We start from the raw sequence: 22,569 nt of genomic DNA, 5'->3' as shown, positions 1-22,569 counted from the left end.
TAAGGGGATTCATTTATTTGAGTAGAAGGGTGAAATAAATAGGATTTTAACCCAATTTTGAAAGGAAATTGGGATTTGGGCTCTTCCCAAGCATCCAGGTAGGTGGAATACCCAAAAATTCCAATTTTTTGTGCAAGGAAACCAAAATCAAGGATTTGATTCCCAAATTGATTCATTTATTTGAGTAGAAGAGTGAAATAAATGGGATTTTTTTAACCCAATTTTGAAAGGAAATTGGGATTTGGGCTCTTCCCAAGCCTTGAGGTGGGTGGGAATATTCAAAAAATTCAATTTTTTGTGCAAGGAAACCAAAATCAGGGATTTGTTTCCCAAATGGATTCATTTATTTGAGTAGAAGGGTGAAATAAATGGAATTTTTTAACCCAAATTTGAAGGGGATTTGGGAGCATCCGGGCTCCTCTCGAGCCTCAAGGTGGGTGGGAAAATCCATAAAAATTCCAATTTTTGTGCAAGGAAACCAAAATCAGGGATTTGTTTCCTCATGGGATTCATTTATTTGAGTACAAGAGTGAAATAAATGGATTTTTTAGCCAATTTTGAAGGATTTGGAAGCATCTGGGCTCAAGGTAAGTGGGAATATCCATAAAAATTCCAATTTTTTTTGTGCAAGGGAACCAAAATCAGGGATTTGTTTCCCAAAGGGATTCATTTATTTGAGCAGAAGTGTGAAATAAATTGAATTTTTGCCCAAATTTGAACGGGGTTTGGGAGCATCCGGGCTCCTCACGAGCCTCAATGTAAGTGGGAAAATCCATAAAAATTCCAATTTTTGTGCAAGGGAACCAAAATCAGGGATCTGATTTTGATTTCTATGAGTAGAAAAGTGAAATAAATTTATTTTTTACCCAATTTTGAAAGGAAATTGGGATTTGGGAGCATCCAGGCTTGAGGTAGGTGAAAATACCAAAAAAAAAAATTCCATATTTGATGCAGGGAAACCAAAATCCTGATGGGATTCATTTATTTGAGTAGAATGCAATAAATGGGTTTTTAAAGCAAAATCTGAAGGGAAATTGGGATTTGAGAGGATCTGGGCTCAAGGTGAGTGGGAATATTCAAAAATTCAAATTTTTTTGTGCAAGGAAACCAAAATCAGGGATTTGTTCCCTCATGGGATTCATTTATTTGAGTACAAGAGTGAAATAAATTAAATTTTTGCCCAATTTTGAAGGGGATTTGGGAGCAGCTGGTTTCTTCCAGAGCCTCAAGGTAAGGGGGAAATACCCCCAAAAATTCCAATTTTTGTGCAAGGGAACCAAAATCAGGGATTTGCTTCCTAAGGGGATTCATTTATTTGAGCAGAAGTGTGAAATAAATTGAATTTTTGCCCAATTTTGAAGGATTTGGGAGCGCCTGGCAGCCATTTTAGGAAAATGAAATTCAGGTTTTGAGTTCATTTTTTCAACACAGAGGGAGAATCTCTTTTTAAAAAAAAAAAATAAAATCCCAAATAATTTACAAAGGAAATGACGATTTTCCAAAAGAGATTCAAGGAGTTTTTTTAGGTGTAGGATAAATAAATAAATGAAATGTTTAGGTGGCTGGAATTAAAGCAACATTGCTCAAAGGAGGAGGGAATAATATATTTTATATATATATATATATATATATTTATATATATATTTATATATATTTATATATATTTATATATTTTATATATTTATATATATTTATATATTTTTATATATATATTTATAAATATATTTATATATATTTATATATATTTATATATATATATAAATATATATTTATATATATTTATATATATTTATATATATTTATATATATATTTATATATATATTTATATTTATATATATTTATATATATTTATATATATTTATATTATATATTACTTATTATATTACATTTACATTACATTTATATTACATTTATATTATATTATGTATATATTACATATTGTATATTATATATTATATAAAATAGAATATATAATATATAATAATATATATTATAATATCTATTATATAATATATTATATAATACAATATATAATATATAATGTAATATATAATATAATATAATATAATATAATATAATATAATATAATATAATATAATATAATATAATATAATATAATATAATATAATATAATATATAGGAAAGCCTTATTTTTCTTACCTTAATTAATTATCAATGCTTAATTTTTCCAATCTTAATTCCACCCCTAATTATTTTATTGGAATTTCCATGAAATCCAAACAAAAACAATCTCTGAAAATGAAGGAATTAATGAAGGAAAAACAAAAATAATCAGACCAAGCATAGAAACGGAGCAGTTTTATTACAAAGGTTCTGAAAATTCAAAATAAACGCTTCTTTAAAAAACCACAATAATTTTATTTTTTCCCTCCCACCATGCCCAGACACAAAATTCCATTGATCTCTGTCCTTGTTTCACATAAAAACACTGAAAATTCCGAGTGAAAACCCAAAGAGAATAAAAAACTCCACGAGAAAATGGGAAAAAATGGGAAAAAAATGGGAAAAAATTGAGGAATTAAAAAAATCAACCCTTTGCAAAAGAAGCTGGGGAATTTTTAGCAGCATTATTGGAGTTGAAACCTCAGCAGAGCTCCCGTGGGAGGGTGCAAAAATCAAAATATTCTGGAATTGTAAAATTCCAGAATTCCATAGAATTCCTGAGGAAGGAGAGCAGCTGGAAAAAAGGGAAAAAAATGAAAAATTTGAGTTTTTAGCCCATAAAAATCAGGGAAAAAATGAGGAAATAATAAAGGAAATAATCAGGAAAAAATCAGGAAAAATGAGGAAAAGATGAGGGGAAAAATCAAGAATAAATGAGGAAAAAATCAGGTAAAAATCGGAAAATAATCAGGAAAAAATGAGGAAATAATCAGGAAAAAATCAGGAAAATAATCAGGCAAATAAACAGGAAAAAATGAGGAAAAAATAGGAAAATAAACAGGAAAAAAAAATCAGGAAAAAATCAGGAAAATATGAGGGGAAAAATCAAGAATAAATCAGGAAAAAATCGGGAAAATAATCAGGAATAAATCAGGAAAAATCAGGGAAAAAATGAGGAAATAATAAACAAAATAATCAGGAAAATGAGGAAATAATCAGGCAAATAAACAGGAAAAAATTAGGAAAATAATCAGGCAAATAAACAGGAAAAAATGAGGAAATAATAAAGAAAATAATCAGGAAAAAAATCAGGAAAATAAACAGGAAAAATGAGTAAAAAATAGGAAAATAAACAGGAAAAAAATCAGGAAAAAATCAGGAAAAATGAGGAAAAGATGAGGGAAAAAATCAAGAATAAATGAGGAATAAATCAGGAAAAAATCGGGAAAAATCAGGGAAAAAATGAGGAAATAATTAAGAAAATAATCAGGAAAAAATGAGGAAAAATCAGGAAAAAAATTGAGGAAAAAATCAGAAAAAACCGGGAAAATAATCAGGAAAAATCAGGGAAAAAATGAGGAAAAAATCAGGCAATTAAACAGGAAAATAAACAGGAAAAAATCAGGAAAAAAACAGGAAAAAATCAGGAAAAATGAGGAAAAGATGAGGGGAAAAATCAAGAATAAATGAGGAATAAATGAGGAAAAAATCAGGAAAAAATCGGGAAAATAATCAGGAAAAATCAGGGAAAAAATGAGGAAATAATAAAGGAAATAATCAGGAAAAAATGAGGAAAAAAATCAGGAAAATAATCAGGAAAAAATCAAGGAAAAAAAAATCAAGAAAAAAATCAGGAAAAAAATGAGGAAAATGATCAGGGAAAAATGAGGAAAATAATCAGGAAAAAATCAGGAAAAATGAGGAAAATAATCAGGGAAAATGGGGAAAAAATGAGGAAAAAATCAGGAAAAATAATTTAAAATTCAGGAAAAAATCAGGAAAAAATCAGATAAAAATTCAGGAAAAAATCGGGAAAAAATGAGGAAAAAATCAGGAAAAAATCGGGAAAATAATCAGGAAAAATCAGGGAAAAAATGAGGAAATAATAAACAAAATAATCAGGAAAAAAATGAGGAAAAAATCAGGAAAATAATCAGGAAAAAATCAAGGAAAAATATCAAGAAAAAAATCAGGAAAAATGAGGAAAAATCAGGAAAAAATCGGGAAAATAATCAGGAAAAATCAGGGAAAAAATGTAGAAAAATTCAGGAAAAATTCAGGAAAAAAATCAGGAAAATAAACAGGAAAAAATCAGGAAAAAAAACAGGAAAAAATGAAGAAAAAATCAGGAAAATAATCAGGAAAAAAGAGGAAAAGATGAGGGGAAAAATCAAGAATAAATGAGGAATAAATGAGGAAAAAAATCGGGAAAATAATCAGGAAAAAATCAGGAATAATCAGGAAAAAATCAGGAAAAAATCAGGAAAAAATCAGGAAAATAAACAGGAAAATAAACAGGAAAAAATCAGGAAAATAATCAGGAAAAAATCAGGAAAAATCACGAAAAATGAGGAAACGATGAGGGGAAAAATCAAGAATAAATCAGGAAAAAATCAGGAAAAAATCAGGAAAATAATCAGGAAAAAATCAGGAAAAATCAGGGAAAAAATGAGGAAATAATAAAGGAAATAATCAGGAAAATAATCAGGAAAAAATCAAGGAAAAAAAAAATCAAGAAAAAAATCAGGAAAAAATGAGGAAAATTATCAGGGAAAAATCAGGGAAAATGGGGAAAAAATCAGGAAAAAAAATCAGGAAAAATCATTAAAAATTCAGGGGAAAATCAGGAAAAATCAGATAAAAATTCAGGAAAAAATCAGGAAAAAATCGGGAAAAAATTGGGAAAAAATCAGGAAAAAATTGGGAAAAAATTGGGAAAAAATCAGAAAAAAATGAGGAAAAAATGAGGAAAAAAATCAGGAAAATTTTGGTTTTTTTAGGGACACACTTGAAGAAAAGAGGTCAAAGATGTCAGTTGGGCTCTGGGCTGGATTTGAGGGCATTTTTGGGATTTTGAGCCACCCCTGAGGGTGATTTTCATTTTATCATTTTATATTTTCCAGATCTGTGCTCTGTGGGCTGATTAATTATTAAAAACACACAAAATAACCAAAAAAAATTGGATTTTTCAGGTTTTTTTCCAGCTGCTTCTCTTTCCCCAATTTTGCTGCAGGAGGAACCAACTCTGTTCAAGAACTGCACAATTGTGACCCTGAGAAATGGCAGAATTTTTGTTATTTTGATTTTTTTTTCCACAAAATTCTCTCCCAGGCTTCATTTGGGAATTAAAAACACCCCAAAAAAAATAAAAAAAAATAGGAAAAAAAGCAAGAATTGATGGCCATTTTCCACCTATTTCTACTTAAATTAATTAATTTTTTTTTTTGCAAGGTTATTGTGGAAGGGAAGGGAAAAAAGTGATTTTTTTGTGTTTTTTTTTGGAGTCACACCAAGGAAGGGAGTGGAAGGCAAAGGGTGAAAATCCCTGGTCAGCAAGGAATAATTTACATTTCTCCAGTCCTTTGTACAATTCTATAGAAATATTTACAGAAAAGAGCTAGAAAATAGAAATCTGCAGATCCTCAGGTGGATTTTGTCTCTTCCTTCACCCTGGGAAGCAAAAAAAAAGAGAAATATTTGGATTAAATCAATAATTTGGGTTTGGGTGTAGCAGCAAGGGGTAAAAGTGTGGCTTAGCTGGTTCGTTTTCAGCGAAAATTTAATTTAAATATATTAAAATTTATTGTTTTAATAATATATTAAATTATAATTATATATTACATTACATTATATTACATTATATATTATATTATATTACATTACATTACATTACATTATATTAGATAAAATTTATATAATTACATCTATATTTTTATATTAATATATATTATATATTGTACATTATAATATATATAATACTATAATATGGTATATAATATTATCTATTGTATATATAATATATATTATAATATAATACAATATAATATAATATAATATAATATAATATAATATAATATAATATAATATAATATAATATAATATAATGTAATGTAATGTAGTATAATGTAATATAGTATAACATAATAAATATATAATATATAACATAATAACATATTAAATTATATCATGATTTAAATATATTATTAATTTAATTACTTTTAATTCTATGAATTTAATTAATATTAATGTCATTATTATTAATTCGTAATTTAAATATTATTAATTATATTAAATATATTAAATATCTATATATTTTAATATATTGCTGAAAGAAAGAGCAATATTCTGATTTTTCAGCCCTCTCAATGAGGGAATTCCAATGAGGAATTTGTGACAAATTCCCTCCAAGTGCCACCTAAACTGGCACATCAGCTCCTCAATGCCCCCAATGCCCTGGGCATGGGCAGTGCCAGGCTCAATGCCCTGGGCATGGGCAGTGCCAGGCTCAATGCCCCCAATGCCCTGGGCAGTGCCAGCTTTACCCTTTGGGTTCTGCTGCTGTTGTTGTTGCTGCTGCTTTTTCCTCTTTTGCTTTTTCTTCTTCTTTCTCATCTGGAGAAAAAAACAAAAATCAAAATTAAATTAAAGCCACAGAGAGGAGGAACAAATTCAATGAAAGACACAGAGGAGGAAAAAATGAATTTAAAGCCACAGAGGAGGAAAAAATTAAATGACACAGAGGAGGAAAAAATTCAATGAAAGACACAGAGGAGGAAAAAATTCAATGACACAGAGGAGGAAAAAATTAAATGACACATAGGAGGAAAAAATTCAATGAAAGACAGAGGAGGAAAAAATGAAATGAAAGACACATAGGAGGAAAAAATGAATTTAAAGCCCCAGAGGAGGAAAAAATGAATTTAAAGCCACAGAGCAGGAAAAAATTCAATGAAAGACACATAGGAGGAAAAAATTCAATGAAACCATGAAGGAGGAAAAAATGAATTTAAAGCCACAGAGGAGGAAAAAATTAAATTAAAGACACATAGGAGGAAAAAATTAAATGACACAGAGGAGGAAAAATTCAATGAAACCACAGAGGAGGAAAAAATGAATTTAAAGCCCCAGAGGAGGAAGAAATGGATTCCAAGGCAGGCAGGAGGGGCAGCCCTGGTGCTCTCCCACCTTTCTTCTCCTCCTCCTCCTTCTCCTCCTCGGCCTTCGCCCGTTTGGCTTTTTTGAAGTTGGCCACGTTCCTGCGGCCGCCCTCGCCCTCGTCCTCCGAGTCCGAGAATTCCTCATCGCACGAGATCCTCTTGTTGGAGTTCCTGACTGCAAAGCAGAGCACAGATTTTGAATTTCAGGAGGTTCCCAGCTTGAATGGGCTGAGGGAGCTCACAGAAATCAGGATTGGGTGGGGATAAATTGATTTTTGTGGGATCTGATGAAGCTTTGGGTTCATCCCTTCCCACCTGCTCCAAAATTGTGTGGAAAAGTGGGATTAGCACAGTGGGATTGGCACACTTTTAGCTCCAAAATCGTGCTAAAAGTGGGATTAGCACAGTGGGATTAGCACACTTTTAGCTCCAAAATCGTGCTAAAAGTGGGATTAGCACAGTTGGGATGGGTCAGAGCTGACACTGCCAAATCAGACCCTGAGCTGGGCAGAAAATTCCATTTTTCACAGCCAGGATTCTGCCAAGGATTCTGTCCCAGCCATAGGAACTGCTGGAATTCTCCCTGGAAAATCAGAGTTTATCCCAGCATGGAAATCCTGTGGCAGGAGAGATCCTGAAATACAAAAACCCAGTGGGATGGATTCAATTCAGAGAGGGTGAAAACCCTGGGGCAGAGCCTGAGGGGAAGCTCCAGCTCCTCCTGGGGATTTTAGGGAATCCACAAAGCTCCAGCCCCTCCTGGGGATTTTAGGGAATCCACAAAGCTCCAGCTCCTCCTGGGGATTTTGGGGAATCCACAAAGCTCCAGCTCCTCCTGGGGATTTGGGGAATCCACAAAGCTCCAGCCCCTCCTGGGGATTTTAGGGAATCCACAGAGCTCCAGCCCCTCCTGGGGATTTTAGGGAACCCACAGAGCTCCAGCCCCTCCTGGGGATTTTGGGGCATCCACAGAGCTCCAGCTCCTCCTGGGGATTTTGGGGCACCCACAAAGCTCCAGCCCCTCCTGGGGATTTTAGGGAATCCACAAAGCTCCAGCTCCTCCTGGGGATTTTTGGGAATCCACAAAGCTCCAGCCCGAACCACATCCGCCTCCTGGGATTTATGGGAAACCACAAGCTCACCTCCTGGATTGGATCACAGAGCTCCAGCCCTCCTGGGGATTTTAGGGGAATCCACAAGCTCCAGCCCCTCCTGGGGATTTTGGGATCCACAAGCTCCAGCTCCTCCTGGGGTTTTAGGGGAATCCACAGAGCTCCAGCCCTCCTGGGGATTTTAGGGACCACAAGAGCTCCAGTCCCTCCTGGGGATTTTAGGGAATCCACAGAGCTCCAGCTCCTCCTGGGGATTTTGGGAATCCACAGAGCTCCAGCCCCTCCTGGGGATTTTCAGGGGAATCCACAAGCTCCAGCCCCTCCTGGGGATTTTGGGGAATCCACAGAGCTCCAGCCCCTCCTGGGGATTTTAGGGAATCCACAAAGCTCCAGCTCCTCCTGGGATTTTAGGGAATCCACAAGCTCCAGCCCCTCCTGGGGATTTTAGGGAATCCACAGAGCTCCAGCTCCTCCTGGGGTTTTAGGGAATCCACAAGCTCCAGCCCTCCTGGGGATTTTAAGGAATCCACAAGCTCCAGCTCCTCCTGGGGATTTTGGGGAATCCACAGAGCTCCAGCTCCTCCTGGGGATTTTGGGGAATCACAAAGCTCCAGCTCCTCCTGGGGATTTTGGGAATCCACAGAGCTCCAGCCCTCCTGGGGATTTTGGGGAATCCACAAGCTCCAGCTCCTCCTGGGATTTTAGGGAATCCACAGAGCTCCAGCCCTCCTGGGGTTTTAGGGAATCCACAGAGCTCCAGCTCCTCCTGGGGATTTTAGGGCACCCACAGAGCTCCAGCCCTCCTGGGGTTTAGGGAATCCACAGAGCTCCAGCTCCTCCTGGGGATTTTAGGGAATCCACAGAGCTCCAGCCCTCCTGGGGATTTGGGGAACCACAGAGCTCCAGCTCCTCCTGGGGATTTTGGGGAATCCACAAAGCTCCAGCCCTCCTGGGGATTTGGGGAATCCACAGAGCTCCAGCTCCTCCTGGGGATTTTAGGGAATCCACAGAGCTCCAGCTCCTCCTGGGGATTTTAGGGAATCCACAGAGCTCCAGCTCCTCCTGGGGATTTTGGGGAATCCACAGAGCTCCAGCTCCTCCTGGGGATTTTGGGGAATCCACAGAGCTCCAGCCCCTCCTGGGGATTTTGGGGAATCCACAGAGCTCCAGCCCCTCCTGGGGATTTTGGGAATCCACAGAGCTCCAGCTCCTCCTGGGGTTTTGGGATCCACAGAGCTCCAGCCCTCCTGGGGTTTTAGGGAATCCACAAGCTCCAGCTCCTCCTGGGGATTTTAGGGAACCCACAAGCTCCAGCCCTCCTGGGGATTTGGGCACCCACAAAGCTCCAGCCCCTCCTGGGGATTTTAGGGAATCCACAGAGCTCCAGCCCCTCCTGGGGATTTTGGGAATCCACAGAGCTCCAGCCCCTCCTGGGGATTTTGGGAATCCACAGAGCTCCAGCCCCTCCTGGGGATTTTGGGGAATCCACAGAGCTCCAGCTCCTCCTGGGGATTTTGGGGATCCACAGAGCTCCAGCTCCTCCTGGGGATTTTGGGAATCCACAGAGCTCCAGCTCCTCCTGGGGATTTTAGGGAATCCACAAAGCTCCAGCCCCTCCTGGGGATTTAGGGAATCCACAAAGCTCCAGCCCCTCCTGGGGATTTAGGGAATCCACAAAGCTCCAGCCCCTCCTGGGGATTTTAGGGAATCCACAGAGCTCCAGCCCATCCTGGGATTTTAGGGAATCACAAAGCTCCAGCTCTGGGTTTGGAATCCACAGAGCTCCACAAGGCTGCTCTGGGGTCCACAGATAGTCAGGAATCTGGCATGAACCACCAGCCATCCTCATGGAGATCATGAAGCTCCCAGCAATTGGCTGTCCCCAGCACAATTCCCATCCCCAGTAGAATTCCCATCAGAATTCCATTCCCAGCACAATTCCATCCCCAGTAGAATTCCCACAAATTCCATCCCAGCACAATTCCATCCCTAGAATTCCATCAAATTCCATCCCAGCACAATTCCATCCCAGCACAATTAACTCCACCAATTTCCAGCACAATTCCCCACACACCCATTCCCACCCAATTCCCAGCCCAATCCAGACATCCCAGCACAATCCATTCCATCAGAATCCCAGCACAATTCCATTCCCATCAGAATTTCCAGCACCATTCCCAGCACAATTCCCATCAGAATTCCCAGCACAATCCCATTCCCAGCACAATCCCCATCAGAATTCCCATCACAATTCCAATCCCAGCACAATTCCCAGCACAATTCCATCCCCAGCACAATTCCCAGCACAATTCCATTCCCAGCACAATTCCCAGCACAATTCCATTCCCAGCACAATTCCCATCAGAATTCCCACCACAATCCCATTCCCAGCACAATTCCATTCCCATCAGAATTTCCAGCACCATTCCCAGCACAATTCCTATCAGAATTCCCAGCACAATTCCATTCCCAGCACAATTCCCATCAGAATTCCCAGCACAATTCCATCCCCAGCACAATTCCCATCAGAATTCCCAGTACAATTCCAATCCCATCAGAATTCCTAGCACAATCCCACCCCAGCACAATTCCATTCCCAGCACAAATCAAATCAGAATTCCCAGCACAATTCCCATCAGAATTCCCAGCATAATTCCATCCCCAGCACAATTCAATTCCCAGCACAATTGAAATCAGAATTCCCACCACAATCCCACCCCAGCACAATCCCCAGCACAATTCCATTCCCATCAGAATTCCCAGCACAATTCCATCCCCAGCACAATCCCCATCAGAATTCCCAGCACAATTCAATCCCCAGCACAATTCCATTCCCATCAGAATTCAATTCCCAGCACAATCCCATCCCCAGCACAATTCACATCAGAATTCCCAGCACAATTCCATCCCCAGCACAATTCCCATCAGAATTCCCAGTACAATTCCCTCCCCAGCACCATCCCCAGCACCATTCCCAGCACAGCCCCAGCCCAGCACCTACCGGAGATGCGTTTCTCAGGATCATCCTCCTCCTCATCCCCGCTCTCCTCCTGCACAGCATCCTCAGGAATCGGCTGCATCTGCACGCCGGGGGCGTGGGGGAGCATCCTGAGGTTCTCAAAGAGCCTCTGCCTAGAGCCAGCCAGGGAAGGACACTTGGTCACCAAGGCCACCAAGGCCACCAAGCCCCCCCTGGCAGGGCCATCCCCTCAGGGCTCACTTGATTTTCTCCAGGTACTCGTTGGTGTTCTGGTTGGTCATGTTGGAGGGGCTGATGTGCAGCTTGAAGTCAGGCCCAAAGTACTCAAAGTAGTCGTTGTATGGGAGTTCTAGGGGGGAATTAATGGTAATTAACAGCAGGTTAATTAATCAGCAGGATGCAGCACTGGGAATCCAAAAGGGATCGTGCGTGTCCCTGAGTGTCACAGATGTGTTTTTGGGAAAAATCCTTTCCTTAGGATCTTTTTCTCCTGAGAGGCCTCAGAAATGAAATGTAAACATTGATTATCTGCTGCTGTGGAATGCAACAGGTAAATCTGGGATTGGTCTCATGGGGTTGTTTCTAATTAATGGCCAATCACAGTCCTGGCTCGGACTCTCTGGTCAGTCACAAGATTTTATCATAATTCCTTTCTTTTCCTTTTTCCTTTCCTTTTCCTTTTCCTTTTCCCTTTCCTTTCCTTTTCCCTTTCCTTTTCCTTTCCTTTTCCCTTTCCCTTTCCTTTCCTTTTCCTTTTCCTTTTCCTTTCCCTTTCCCTTTTCCTTTCCCTTTCCTTTTTCCTTTTCCCTTTCCTTTCCTTTCCTTTCCTTTCCTTTCCTTTCCTTTCCTTTCCTTTCCTTTCCTTTCCTTTCCTTTCCTTTCCTTTCCTTTCCTTTCCTTTCCTTTCCTTTCCTTTCCTTTCCTTTCCTTTCCTTTCCTTTCCTTTCCTTTCCTTTCCTTTCCTTTCCTTTCCTTCCCTTCCCTTCCCTTCCCTTCCCTTCCTTCCCTTCCCTTCCCTTCCCTTTCCCCTTTCCCCTTTCCCCTTTCCCCTTTCCCCTTTCCCCTTTCCCCTTTCCCCTTTCCCCTTTCCCTTCCCTTCCCTCTATTCTTCAGTATATTTTTAGCACATCATTTTCTTTCAATATAATATATATCATAAAATAATAAATCAGCCTTCTGAAACACGGAGTCAGATTCTCATCTCTTCCCTTGTTGGGGTTCCCTGTAAATTCTCCACCTGAGCTCTTGGGGGTGTTCCAGATTTAAAGGCAGGATGGATTCTGTTACCATCAGCATGGCAGCTGTATTTTATCAAGTGGGCAGATTTCCTTATCTCTCTCTGAGTTATCACAATCACTCCTCCCTCTGGGGGGACACTGCTGATAAGAGGCCATTGAATGTCCCTGCATGGCTGATAAGAATTAAAGCATCCCATTGGGAGATGGGAGCCCAGGGGGAGGAGCCAAGCATTCCTACCAGGATAGAATCTGAGATTTCAAACATTCCTACCCAGACACAATCTGGAGATTTCAAACATTCCTACCTGGATATAATCTGGAGATTTCAAACATTCCCACTGGATATAATCTTGAGATTTCAAGCATTCCCACTGGATATAATCTGAGATTTCAAACATTCCCACTGGATATAATCTGAGATTTCAAACATTCCTACCCGGATATAATCTGGAGATTTCAAACATTCCTACCCAGATATAATCTGAGATTTCAAACATTCCTACCTGGATAGAATCTGGAGATTTCAAACATTCCTACCTGGATATAATCTGGAGATTTCAAACATTCCTACCTGGATAGAATCTGGAGATTTCAAGCATTCCTACCCAGATAGAATCTGAGATTTCAAACATTCCTACCTGGATAGAATCTGGAGATTTCAAACATTCCTAGCTGGATACAATCTGGAGATTTCAAGCATTCCTACCCGGATAGAACCTGGAGATTTCAAACATTCCTACCTGGATAGAATCTGGAGATTTCAAACATTCCTACCCGGATAGAATCTGAGATTTCAAACATTCCTACCCAGATACAATCTCGAGATTTCAAACATTCCTACCTGGATATAATCTGGAGATTTCAAACATTCCTACCTGGATATAATCTGGAGATTTCAAACATTCCTACCTGGATAGAATCTGGAGATTTCAAACATTCCTACCCAGACACAATCTGGAGATTTCAAACATTCCTACCTGGATGAAAACTGGACATTTCAAGCATTCCTACCCGGATAGAATCTGGAGATTCTGGAACATTCCTACCTGGATATAATCTGAGATTTCAAGCATTCCTACCTGGATATAATCTGGAGATTCTGGAACACCAGCACGGCTTCTGCACTGGATTCCCCAGAGGAACAGCAGCTGCCTCTGCCCCTGGATCTCCAGAGGCAGAGACTGCACCTTTCTCCAGGATCCTGCTCCAGCAGAACCAGCCCTGACACTGCAGGAGGGCTGAGCCACAATTCCAATGGGCTGCTGCCAACAGCCTGGCCCACAGGGTGTCAGGTTGGGTTCTGACTCTGGCACTGTTGGTTTAGTTCACTGCATTGTTTATTTTATCCTTTCATTTTCTTCCCTATTAAAAAACCGTTATTTCCTGCTCCCATATTTTTTGCCTGCGAGCCCCTTAATTTCACATTTACAGCAATTTGGAGGGAGGGGGTTGATTTTCTCTGCCTTCCTCAGCAGCCCCAGGGGTGTCAGCCAGCCCAGGGGGGTTTTACCATTGGGGATCTCGGTGTCCAGAGCCACAGCAGTCTCGTAGGTCCAGCAGCGAGCCACGTTCCTGATGGTGTACCCCCCTCCTCCCAGCATCAGCATGGGCAGGTTAAAGCTCTTCACAAACTCCACACACTTGGCATGGCCTGCAGGGCAAAAAACAGGTCCCATTTGGGGGGTAAATGCCTGAATGAGGGATGTGGGAGCAAAATGCAGTTTATTGGATCCAAGAGTTACAGCAGGGCAGGGTGGTGGGTGACAGAGCTGTGCCCACAGCTGCCAGCTCCAGCTGCAGGCAGCCCTGGGGACCCTGTGGGTTTGGTTACAGTGCATTATAGACTTTTCTTTTGCTAACAATGCATTATTTACTTTTCTTTTGGTTACAATGCACTCTATGTTTTTCTTTTGGTCACAATGCATTATTTACTTTTCTTTTGGTCACAATGCATTATTTACTTTTCTTTTGGTCACAATGCATTATTTACTTTTCTTTTGGTCACAATGCATTATTTACTTTTCTTTTGGTCACAATGCATTCTATACTTTTCTTTTGCTACAATGCATTCTACACTTTTCTTTTGGTCACAATGCATTCTACACTTTTCTTTTGGTCACAATGCACTCTATGTTTTTCTTTTGGTCACAATGCATTATTTACTTTTCTTTTGCTACAATGCATTATTTACTTTTCTTTTGGTCACAATGCATTCTACACTTTTCTTTTGCTACAATGCATTATTTACTTTTCTTTTGCTACAATGCATTCTGTACTTTTGGTCACAATGCATTCTGTACTTTTCTTTTGCTACAATGCATTATTTACTTTTCTTTTGGTCACAATGCATTATTTACTTTTGGTCACAATGCATTATTTACTTTTCTTTTGGTCACAATGCATTCTACACTTTTCTTCTGGTCACAATGCATTGTTTACTTTTCTTTTGCTACAATGCATTATTTACTTTTCTTTTGGTTACAATGCATTATTTACTTTTCTTTTGGTCACAATGCATTCTACATTTTTCTTTGCTGAGCATCCTAACACAGTAGAATCAATCTATACCTTAACTTTTATCTATAGCCTATCATAACCACTGTAATTACCATATTCATGTTCCTGTTCTCCAATCACTAAAAGTCAGTACATTACAGTTTAAGCTAGAAGTTGTTTTTCAGTTTTCTTGCAGTGGAAAATTCTGAGATCTTTTTTCTACTTGGCTTTTTTGCCTGTGGAATCTTTCTGCTTGGTAAAACATCTTGTTTGGGGTGGGTTTATCCATAAAAACCCCTTCTAACTAACCTTGGTTATCCAGTAATGGCTCAGCAATTCCTTTCTTCTATATCAAAACTTGCTTCCATCTCTGTTCCTTCATCAAACTCTACATTTCACAATCTTTCTGCCAAGCCCACACATCTGGGAGAGTTTCCTGCCAAACTTTGCCATGGAATTGCTGCTGAGCAGCTTTGGCTCCTACCTTTGATGGTGAGGTTGAAGCAGCCCAGCCTGTCCCCGGACAGGGAGTCAGAGCCGCACTGCAGGACCACGGCGCTGGGCTGGAACGTCTCCATCACCTTGGAGATCACCTGAAACACCAAAGGTTCTGTCACCCCCTGCCCACGGGCCCCTGGCACAGCAGCACAGGGACAGGCAGGCACAGGGAGGGGTTTTTGGGGCACCCACAAAGCTCCAGCCCAAGGCTTTGGCTCTGGGTGTCCCCACAAAGCAAGGGGGTAAATGCTGGCATGGAAACCCCACAGGCTGCTCATGGGGAGATCATGGAGCTGCTCAGCTCTGGGCTGTTCCCAGCACAATTCCATCCCCAGCACAATTCCCAGCACAATTCCATCCCCAGCACAATTCCATCCCCAGCACAATTCCCATCAGAATTCCCAGCACAATTCCATTCCCAGCACAATTTCCATCAGAATTCCCACCACAATTCCATCCCCAGCACCATCCCATCAGAATTCGCAGCAAATTCCATCCCCAGCACATTCCCATCCCCACCACAATTCCCATCAGAATTCCCACCACAATTCCAATCCCATCAGAATTCCCAGCACAATTCCATCCCCACCACAATTCCCATCAGAATTCCCAGCACAATTCCATCCCCAGCACAATTCCCATCACAATTCCATTCCCAGCACAATTCCATCCCCATCACAATTCCACCCTCAGCACAATTTCATCAGAATTCCCAGCAAATTCCATCCCAGCACAAATCCCAGCACAATCCCTTCCCAGCACAATTCCCAGCACATTCCCATTCCCACCACAATTCCCATCACAATTCCATTCCCATCACAATTCCCAGCACATTCCCATTCCCAGCACAATCCCATTCCCAGCACAATTCCCACCACAATTCCATCCCCAGCACAATTCCCATCAGAATTCCCACCACAATTCCATCCCCATCACAATTCCATCCCCAGCACAATTCCCAGCACAATTCCCACCACAATTCCATCCCCAGCACAATTCCATCCCCAGCACAATTCCATCCCATCAGAATTCCCAGCACATTCCCATTCCCAGCACATTCCCATCCCCAGCACAATTCCCATCACAATTCCCATCACAATCCACCCCCAGCACAATTCCCACCACAATCCATCCCCATCAGAATCCCCAGCACAATTCCCATCACAACTCAAATCCCAGCACAATTCCATCCCCAACACAATTCCCATCACAATTCCCAGCACATTCCCATCAGAATTCCCAGCACAATCCCCAGCACAATTCCATCCCCACCACAATTCCCATCAGAATTCCCAGCACAATTCCATCCACATCAGAATTCCCATCACAATTCCATCCCCAGCACAATTCCCAGCACATTCCCATTCCCAGCACAATCCCCAGCATAATTCCATCTCCAGCACAATTCCATCCACAATCCCATCCCCCCCCAACACTGGTTCTCTCACCCCAGGATCTCCCACACCCCGAGTGCTCACTAGAACACCCCCCTTGGTTCACCTCATCCCATTACAAACAAACCCCCCAAAACCTCAACAAAACCCCCAAAGAACATCCCAGAGGACAAAGAGGGACCAGAGAGGCTCCCTGAGCAGAGCAGGTTCCCACTCACAGGTTTGAAAATGGCCTCGTAGGACTCGTCATCGATGCCGTCCCGCAGCGGGTAATTCACAGCGTAGTACTTCCCTTTGCCCGCCCCGATGTCCTGTGGGGTGGGAGAGCAGAGCAGAACTCACCAAAAACCCCAATCCTGCCCCAAACTGGCAAAGGAAGCTTTGGAACCCAGCTTTGAATCCAGAATAATTAATATTGTTCAATATTAATGATTTACGGCAGACGCGCACGGCAGCGCGCTGGGCTGGGCACGGCAGTCACTGAATTTATTCAGTCACTGAATTGATTCAGTCACTGAATTCTACTTTCAAATCCAAAGAAAATAAATAAAAATAAAATATTCTGCACTAAAATATTATGTATTTTAATGTTTTTATCATGTTTACAGCCAAGTGGTTTATAAAAATAGTTATTTCATTCATGGTGCAGCAGCAAGCTCTTGGTAGGGCTGAAAAAATACAAATCCCAAGTGAAAGATTTTATTCAGTCACTGAATTCTACTTTCAAATCAAGATAAAATAAATAAAAACAAATAAAAATAAAATATTAAAAAAAATTAAAATATTCTGCAATAAAATATTTTAACATTTATCACATTCAGAGCCAAGTGGTTTATAAAAATAGTTATTGAATTTTCACAGCGTAGTACTTCCCTTTGCCTGCCCCAATGTCCTGTGGGGTGGGAGAGCAGAGCAGAACTCACCAAAAACCCCAATCCTGCCCCAAACTGGGAAAGGAAGCTTTGGAACCCAGCTTTGAATCCAGAATAATTAATATTGTTCAATATTAATGATTTACGGCAGACGCGCACGGCAGCGCGCTGGGCTGGGCACGGCAGGCACTGAATTGATTCAGTCACTGAATTCTACTTTCAAATCAAAAGAAAATAAATAAAAATAAAATATTCTGCACTAAAATATTATGTATTTTAATGTTTTTATCACTCTTACATCCAAGTGGTTTATAAAAATAGTTATTTAATTTATAGGGTAGCAGCAAGCTCTTGGTAGGGTGAAAAAATACAAATTCTAAGTGAAAGATTTTATTCAGTCACTGAATTGATTCAGTCACTGAATTCTACTTTCAAATCAAAAGAAAATAAATAAAAATAAAATATTCTGCACTAAAATATTATGTATTTTAATGTTTTTATCACTCTTATATCCAAGCGGTTTATAAAAACAGTTATTTCATTTATGGTGTAGCAGCAAAATACAAATCCCAAGTGAAAGATTTTATTCAGTCACTGAATTCTACTTTCAAATCCAAAGAAAATAAATAAAAACAAATAAAAATAAAATATTCTGCACTAAAATATTATGTATTTTAATGTATTTATAATTAAATACATTATTACACTCATAGCCACACTCATAGCCAAGTGGTCTATTAAAAAGTTATTTCATTCATGGTGCAGCACCAAGCTCTGGGTAGGACAAATCCCAAGTGAAAGATTTTATTCAGTCACTGAATTCTACTTTCAAATCCAAAGAAAATAAATAAAAACAAATAAAAATAAAATATTAAAAAAAAATAAAATATTCTGCACTAAAATATTTTAACATTTATCACATTCATAGCCAAGTGGTTTATAAAAATAGTTATTGAATTTTCACAGCGTAGTACTTCCCTTTGCCCGCCCCGATGTCCTGTGGGGTGGGAGAGCAGAGCAGAACTCACCAAAAACCCCAATCCTGCCCCAAACTGGCAAAGGAAGCTTTGGAACCCAGCTTTGAATCCAGAATAATTAATATTGTTCAATATTAATGATTTACGGCAGACGGCACGGCAGCGCGCTGGGCTGGGCAGAATGCAGTCACTGATTATTCAGTCACTGAATTCTACTTTCAAATCAAGATAAATAAATAAAAATAAAATATTCTGCACTAAAATATTATGTATTTTAATGTTTTATCACTCTTACATCCAAGTGTTTATAAAAATAGTTATTTATTTATGGTGAGCAGCAAAATACAAATCCCAAGTGAAAGATTTTATTCAGTCACTGAATTCTACTTTCAATCAGAAATTAAAACAAATAAAAATAAAATATTAAAAAAATTAAAATATTCTGCATAAAATAATTATTTAAATTTATCACATTATACCAAGGGTTTATAAAAAGTTATTTATTTATGAGATAGTTGGTAGCGAAAAATACAAATCCCAAGTGAAAGATTTTTCAGTCACTGAATTCTATTTTCAAATAAAAAATAAAATATTCTCACTAAAATATTATTATTTTAATGTTTTTTATCACACCACACCATAGCTTATTAAAAAGTTATTTCATTCATGGTGCAACACCAAGTTGCTGGTAGGGCTGAAAAAATACAAATCCCAAGTGAAAGATTTTATTCAGTCACTGAATTCTATTTTCAAATAAAAATAAAATATTACTAAAAAATAATTTTTAATTTTTACATCTCACATCCAAGTGGTTTATAAAAATAGTTATTAATTTAAGGGTATCCAGCTGTGTGAGTGCTGAAAAAACAAATCCAAGAACCAATATTCCCACAATCATTCAAAAAAGCTTGAAAATTTCTGCACTCAAAATAATTAATATTTTAATATTACATGTTTACTGGCAGAAGTTCATTAGGCAGCCGCTGGCTGGGCACTGAATATTCAGGCATAATTGTATTCAGTCACTGAATTCTACTTTCAAATCAAAGAAAATAAATAAAAATAAAATATTCTGCACTAAAATATTATAAGTATTTTAATGTATTTATCACTCTTACATCCAAGTGGTTTATAAAAAGTTATTTCATTTATGGTGTAGGAAAAATACAAATCCAAGTGAAAGATTTTATTCAGTCACTGAATTCTACTTTCAATCAAGAAAAAATAAAACTAATAAATATAAAATATTAAAAAATTATTTTAATATTTATCATTTTAACATTACAATGGTTATAAAATAGTGTTTATTAAAATAGTGCACATCAAGCTTTAGTGAAAAACACAAATCCCAAGTGAAAGATTTTATTCAGTCACTGAATTCTATTTCAAATCAAAAATAAATAAAACATAAAATAAATATCTCACTAAAATATTATATATTTTAATGTATTTATCACACACAGCCAAGTAGTTATATAAAAAGTTATTAATTTCATGTGCACACAAGCTCTTGGTAGGGCTGAAAAAATACAAATCCCAAGTGAAAGATTTTATTCAGTCACTGATTCTATTTTCAAATAAAAATAAAATATTCGGCACTAAAATATTATTATTTTAATGTTTTTATCACTCCACATCCAAGTGGTTTATAAAAATAGTTATTTAATTTATAGGTAGAGCAGCTGCTGATAGGGATGAAAAAATATAAATCCCAAGTGAAAGATTTTATTCAGTCACTGAATTCTATTTTCAAATAAAAATAAAATATATCTGCACTAAAATATTATATATTTTAACCTATTTATCATGTTTACAGCCAAGTGGTTTATAAAAAATAGTTATTTCATTTATAGTGCAACTCCAAGCTCTTGGTAGGGCTGAAAAAATACAAATCCCAAGGAAAGATTTTATTCAGTCACTGAATTCTACTTTCAAATCAAAAGAAAATAAATAAAAATAAAATATTCTACACTAAAATATTATTATTTTAATGTTTTTATCACTCTTACATCCAAGTGGTTTATAAAAAAGTTATTTCATTTATAGAAGCTTGGTAGGGATGAAAAAATATAAATCCAAGTGAAAGATTTTAATTCAGTCACTGATTCTATTTTCAAATAAAAATAAAATATTCTGCACTAAAATATAATTTTAACCTATTTATCATTCTTAGCCAAGTGGTTTATAAAAATATTATTAATTTATAGTGCAGCATCAAGCTGCTTGGTAGGGGGAAAAAAACAAATCCAAGTGGAAAGATTTTATTCAGTCACTGAATTCTACTTTCAAATCAAGAAAAAATAAAAACAAATAAAATAATATTCTGCACTAAAATATTATATATTTTAAGGTATTTATCATGTATACAGACAAGTGGTTATAAAAATAGATTAATTGGAAATTTAATCAGTGCAAGCATACTCTGTGAAATGGGCGAAAAAATACAAGTCCCAAGTGGAGGATTTTATTCAGTCACTGAATTCTATTTTCAAATAAAAATAAAGTATTCTACACTAAATATTATATATTTTAATGTTTTTATCACTCTCACATCCAAGTGGTTTATAAAAATAGTTATTTAATTTATAGTGCTTGGTAGGGATGAAAAAATATAAATTCCAAGTGAAAGATTTTATTCAGTCACTGAATTCTATTTTCAAATAAAAATAAAATATTCTGCACTAAAATATTATATATTTTAACCTATTTATCATGTTTACAGACAAGTGGTTTATAAAAATAGTTATTTCATTCATGGTGCAACACCAAGCTGCTGGTAGGGCTGAAAAAATACAAATCCCAAGTGAAAGATTTTATTCAGTCACTGAATTCTACTTTCAAATCAAAAGAAAATAAATAAAAATAAAATATTCTGCACTAAAATATTATGTATTTTAATGTTTTTATCACTCTTACATCCAAGTGGTTTATAAAAATAGTTATTTCATTTATGGTGCAGCACCAAGCTCTTGGTAGGGCTGAAAAAATACAAATCCCAAGCGAAAGATTTTATTTGAAAATAGAATTCAGTCACTGAATTCTATTTTCAAATAAAAATAAAATATTCTGCACTAAAATATTTTAACATTTTATCACACTCATAGCCAAGTGGTTTATAAAAATAGTTATTGAATTTATAGTGCAGCACCAAGCTCTTGGTAGGGCTGAAAAAATACAAATCCCAAGTGAAAGATTTTATTCAGTCACTGAATTCTATTTTCAAATAAAAATAAAATATTCTACACTAAAATATTATGTATTTTAATGTATTTATCATGTATACAGCCAAGTGGTTTATAAAAATGAGGAAAAAATGAGGAAAATTATCAGGAAAAAATCAGGAAAATAATCAGGGAAAATGGGGAAAAAATGGGAAAAACCTTTGCCCTCAGAAAATGGAAAAGCCGGGAAAAAAACCCAAAAAAGCTGGAAAAAAAACCCCAAAAAATGGGAAAAAAAACCCCAAAAAAGCTGGAAAAAAATCCCAAAAAAATCCCAAAAAACCCCAAATTTGCTGGGAATTTGGTGGCTCTCACCCTGAGGTCCCCAGTTCCTGGGAAATATTCTCCATATTTGTGGAAGGACACGGTCATGACCCTGTCTGTGGTGTAAAAAGCCTCCTCCACCCCATCCCCGTGGTGGATGTCGATGTCAATGTACAGAACTCGCTGGTGGTACCTGGAAAAAAAAAATCAGAATTTTGGATTTATTGGGAGGAAAAAGTGACCCCAGAGCAGGGAATTCAGGGCAGGATCTACAGGGGAAGGGACAGAAAATAAAGTGATTTTTGCTGTTGGGTTTGTTTCAGATTCAGCCAATAAAGAGCATTTTTATGCAGATTTTTATGCAGATTTTTATGCAGATTTTTATGCAGATTTTTCTGCCACAGTGAGGTTTGCCTGCAGCCATGGGTGGGACAAATCTAAAAAGCTGCAAAAAT

At 37.8% G+C, this 22,569-nt stretch overlaps 1 protein-coding gene across 1 annotated transcript in view; it reads right to left on the bottom strand.

The window, feature by feature from the left end:
- Positions 1-5,361: 5,361 nt before the first annotated feature.
- Positions 5,362-22,569, bottom strand: part of HDAC1 (histone deacetylase 1) — a 34,537-nt gene continuing 17,329 nt past the window's right edge. Inside the window, exons 6-14 of the mRNA XM_064731482.1 lie at positions 22,166-22,307; positions 16,999-17,091; positions 15,373-15,481; positions 13,903-14,043; positions 11,395-11,503; positions 11,176-11,306; positions 7,091-7,237; positions 6,448-6,517; positions 5,362-5,575 (exon numbers count right to left, since the gene is read on the bottom strand). Coding sequence (XP_064587552.1) covers positions 5,548-5,575; positions 6,448-6,517; positions 7,091-7,237; positions 11,176-11,306; positions 11,395-11,503; positions 13,903-14,043; positions 15,373-15,481; positions 16,999-17,091; positions 22,166-22,307 — 970 coding nt within the window. The 3' untranslated portion in view covers positions 5,362-5,547. The remainder of the gene's footprint in view (positions 5,576-6,447; positions 6,518-7,090; positions 7,238-11,175; positions 11,307-11,394; positions 11,504-13,902; positions 14,044-15,372; positions 15,482-16,998; positions 17,092-22,165; positions 22,308-22,569) is intronic.

The sequence above is a fragment of the Zonotrichia leucophrys genome, chromosome 23, assembly GCF_028769735.1.
Source record: "Zonotrichia leucophrys gambelii isolate GWCS_2022_RI chromosome 23, RI_Zleu_2.0, whole genome shotgun sequence".
Classification (NCBI taxonomy): Eukaryota; Metazoa; Chordata; class Aves; order Passeriformes; family Passerellidae; genus Zonotrichia; species Zonotrichia leucophrys.
The sequence above is the reverse complement of the archived record's forward strand: the minus strand, read 5'-3'. Positions and strand labels throughout refer to the sequence as shown.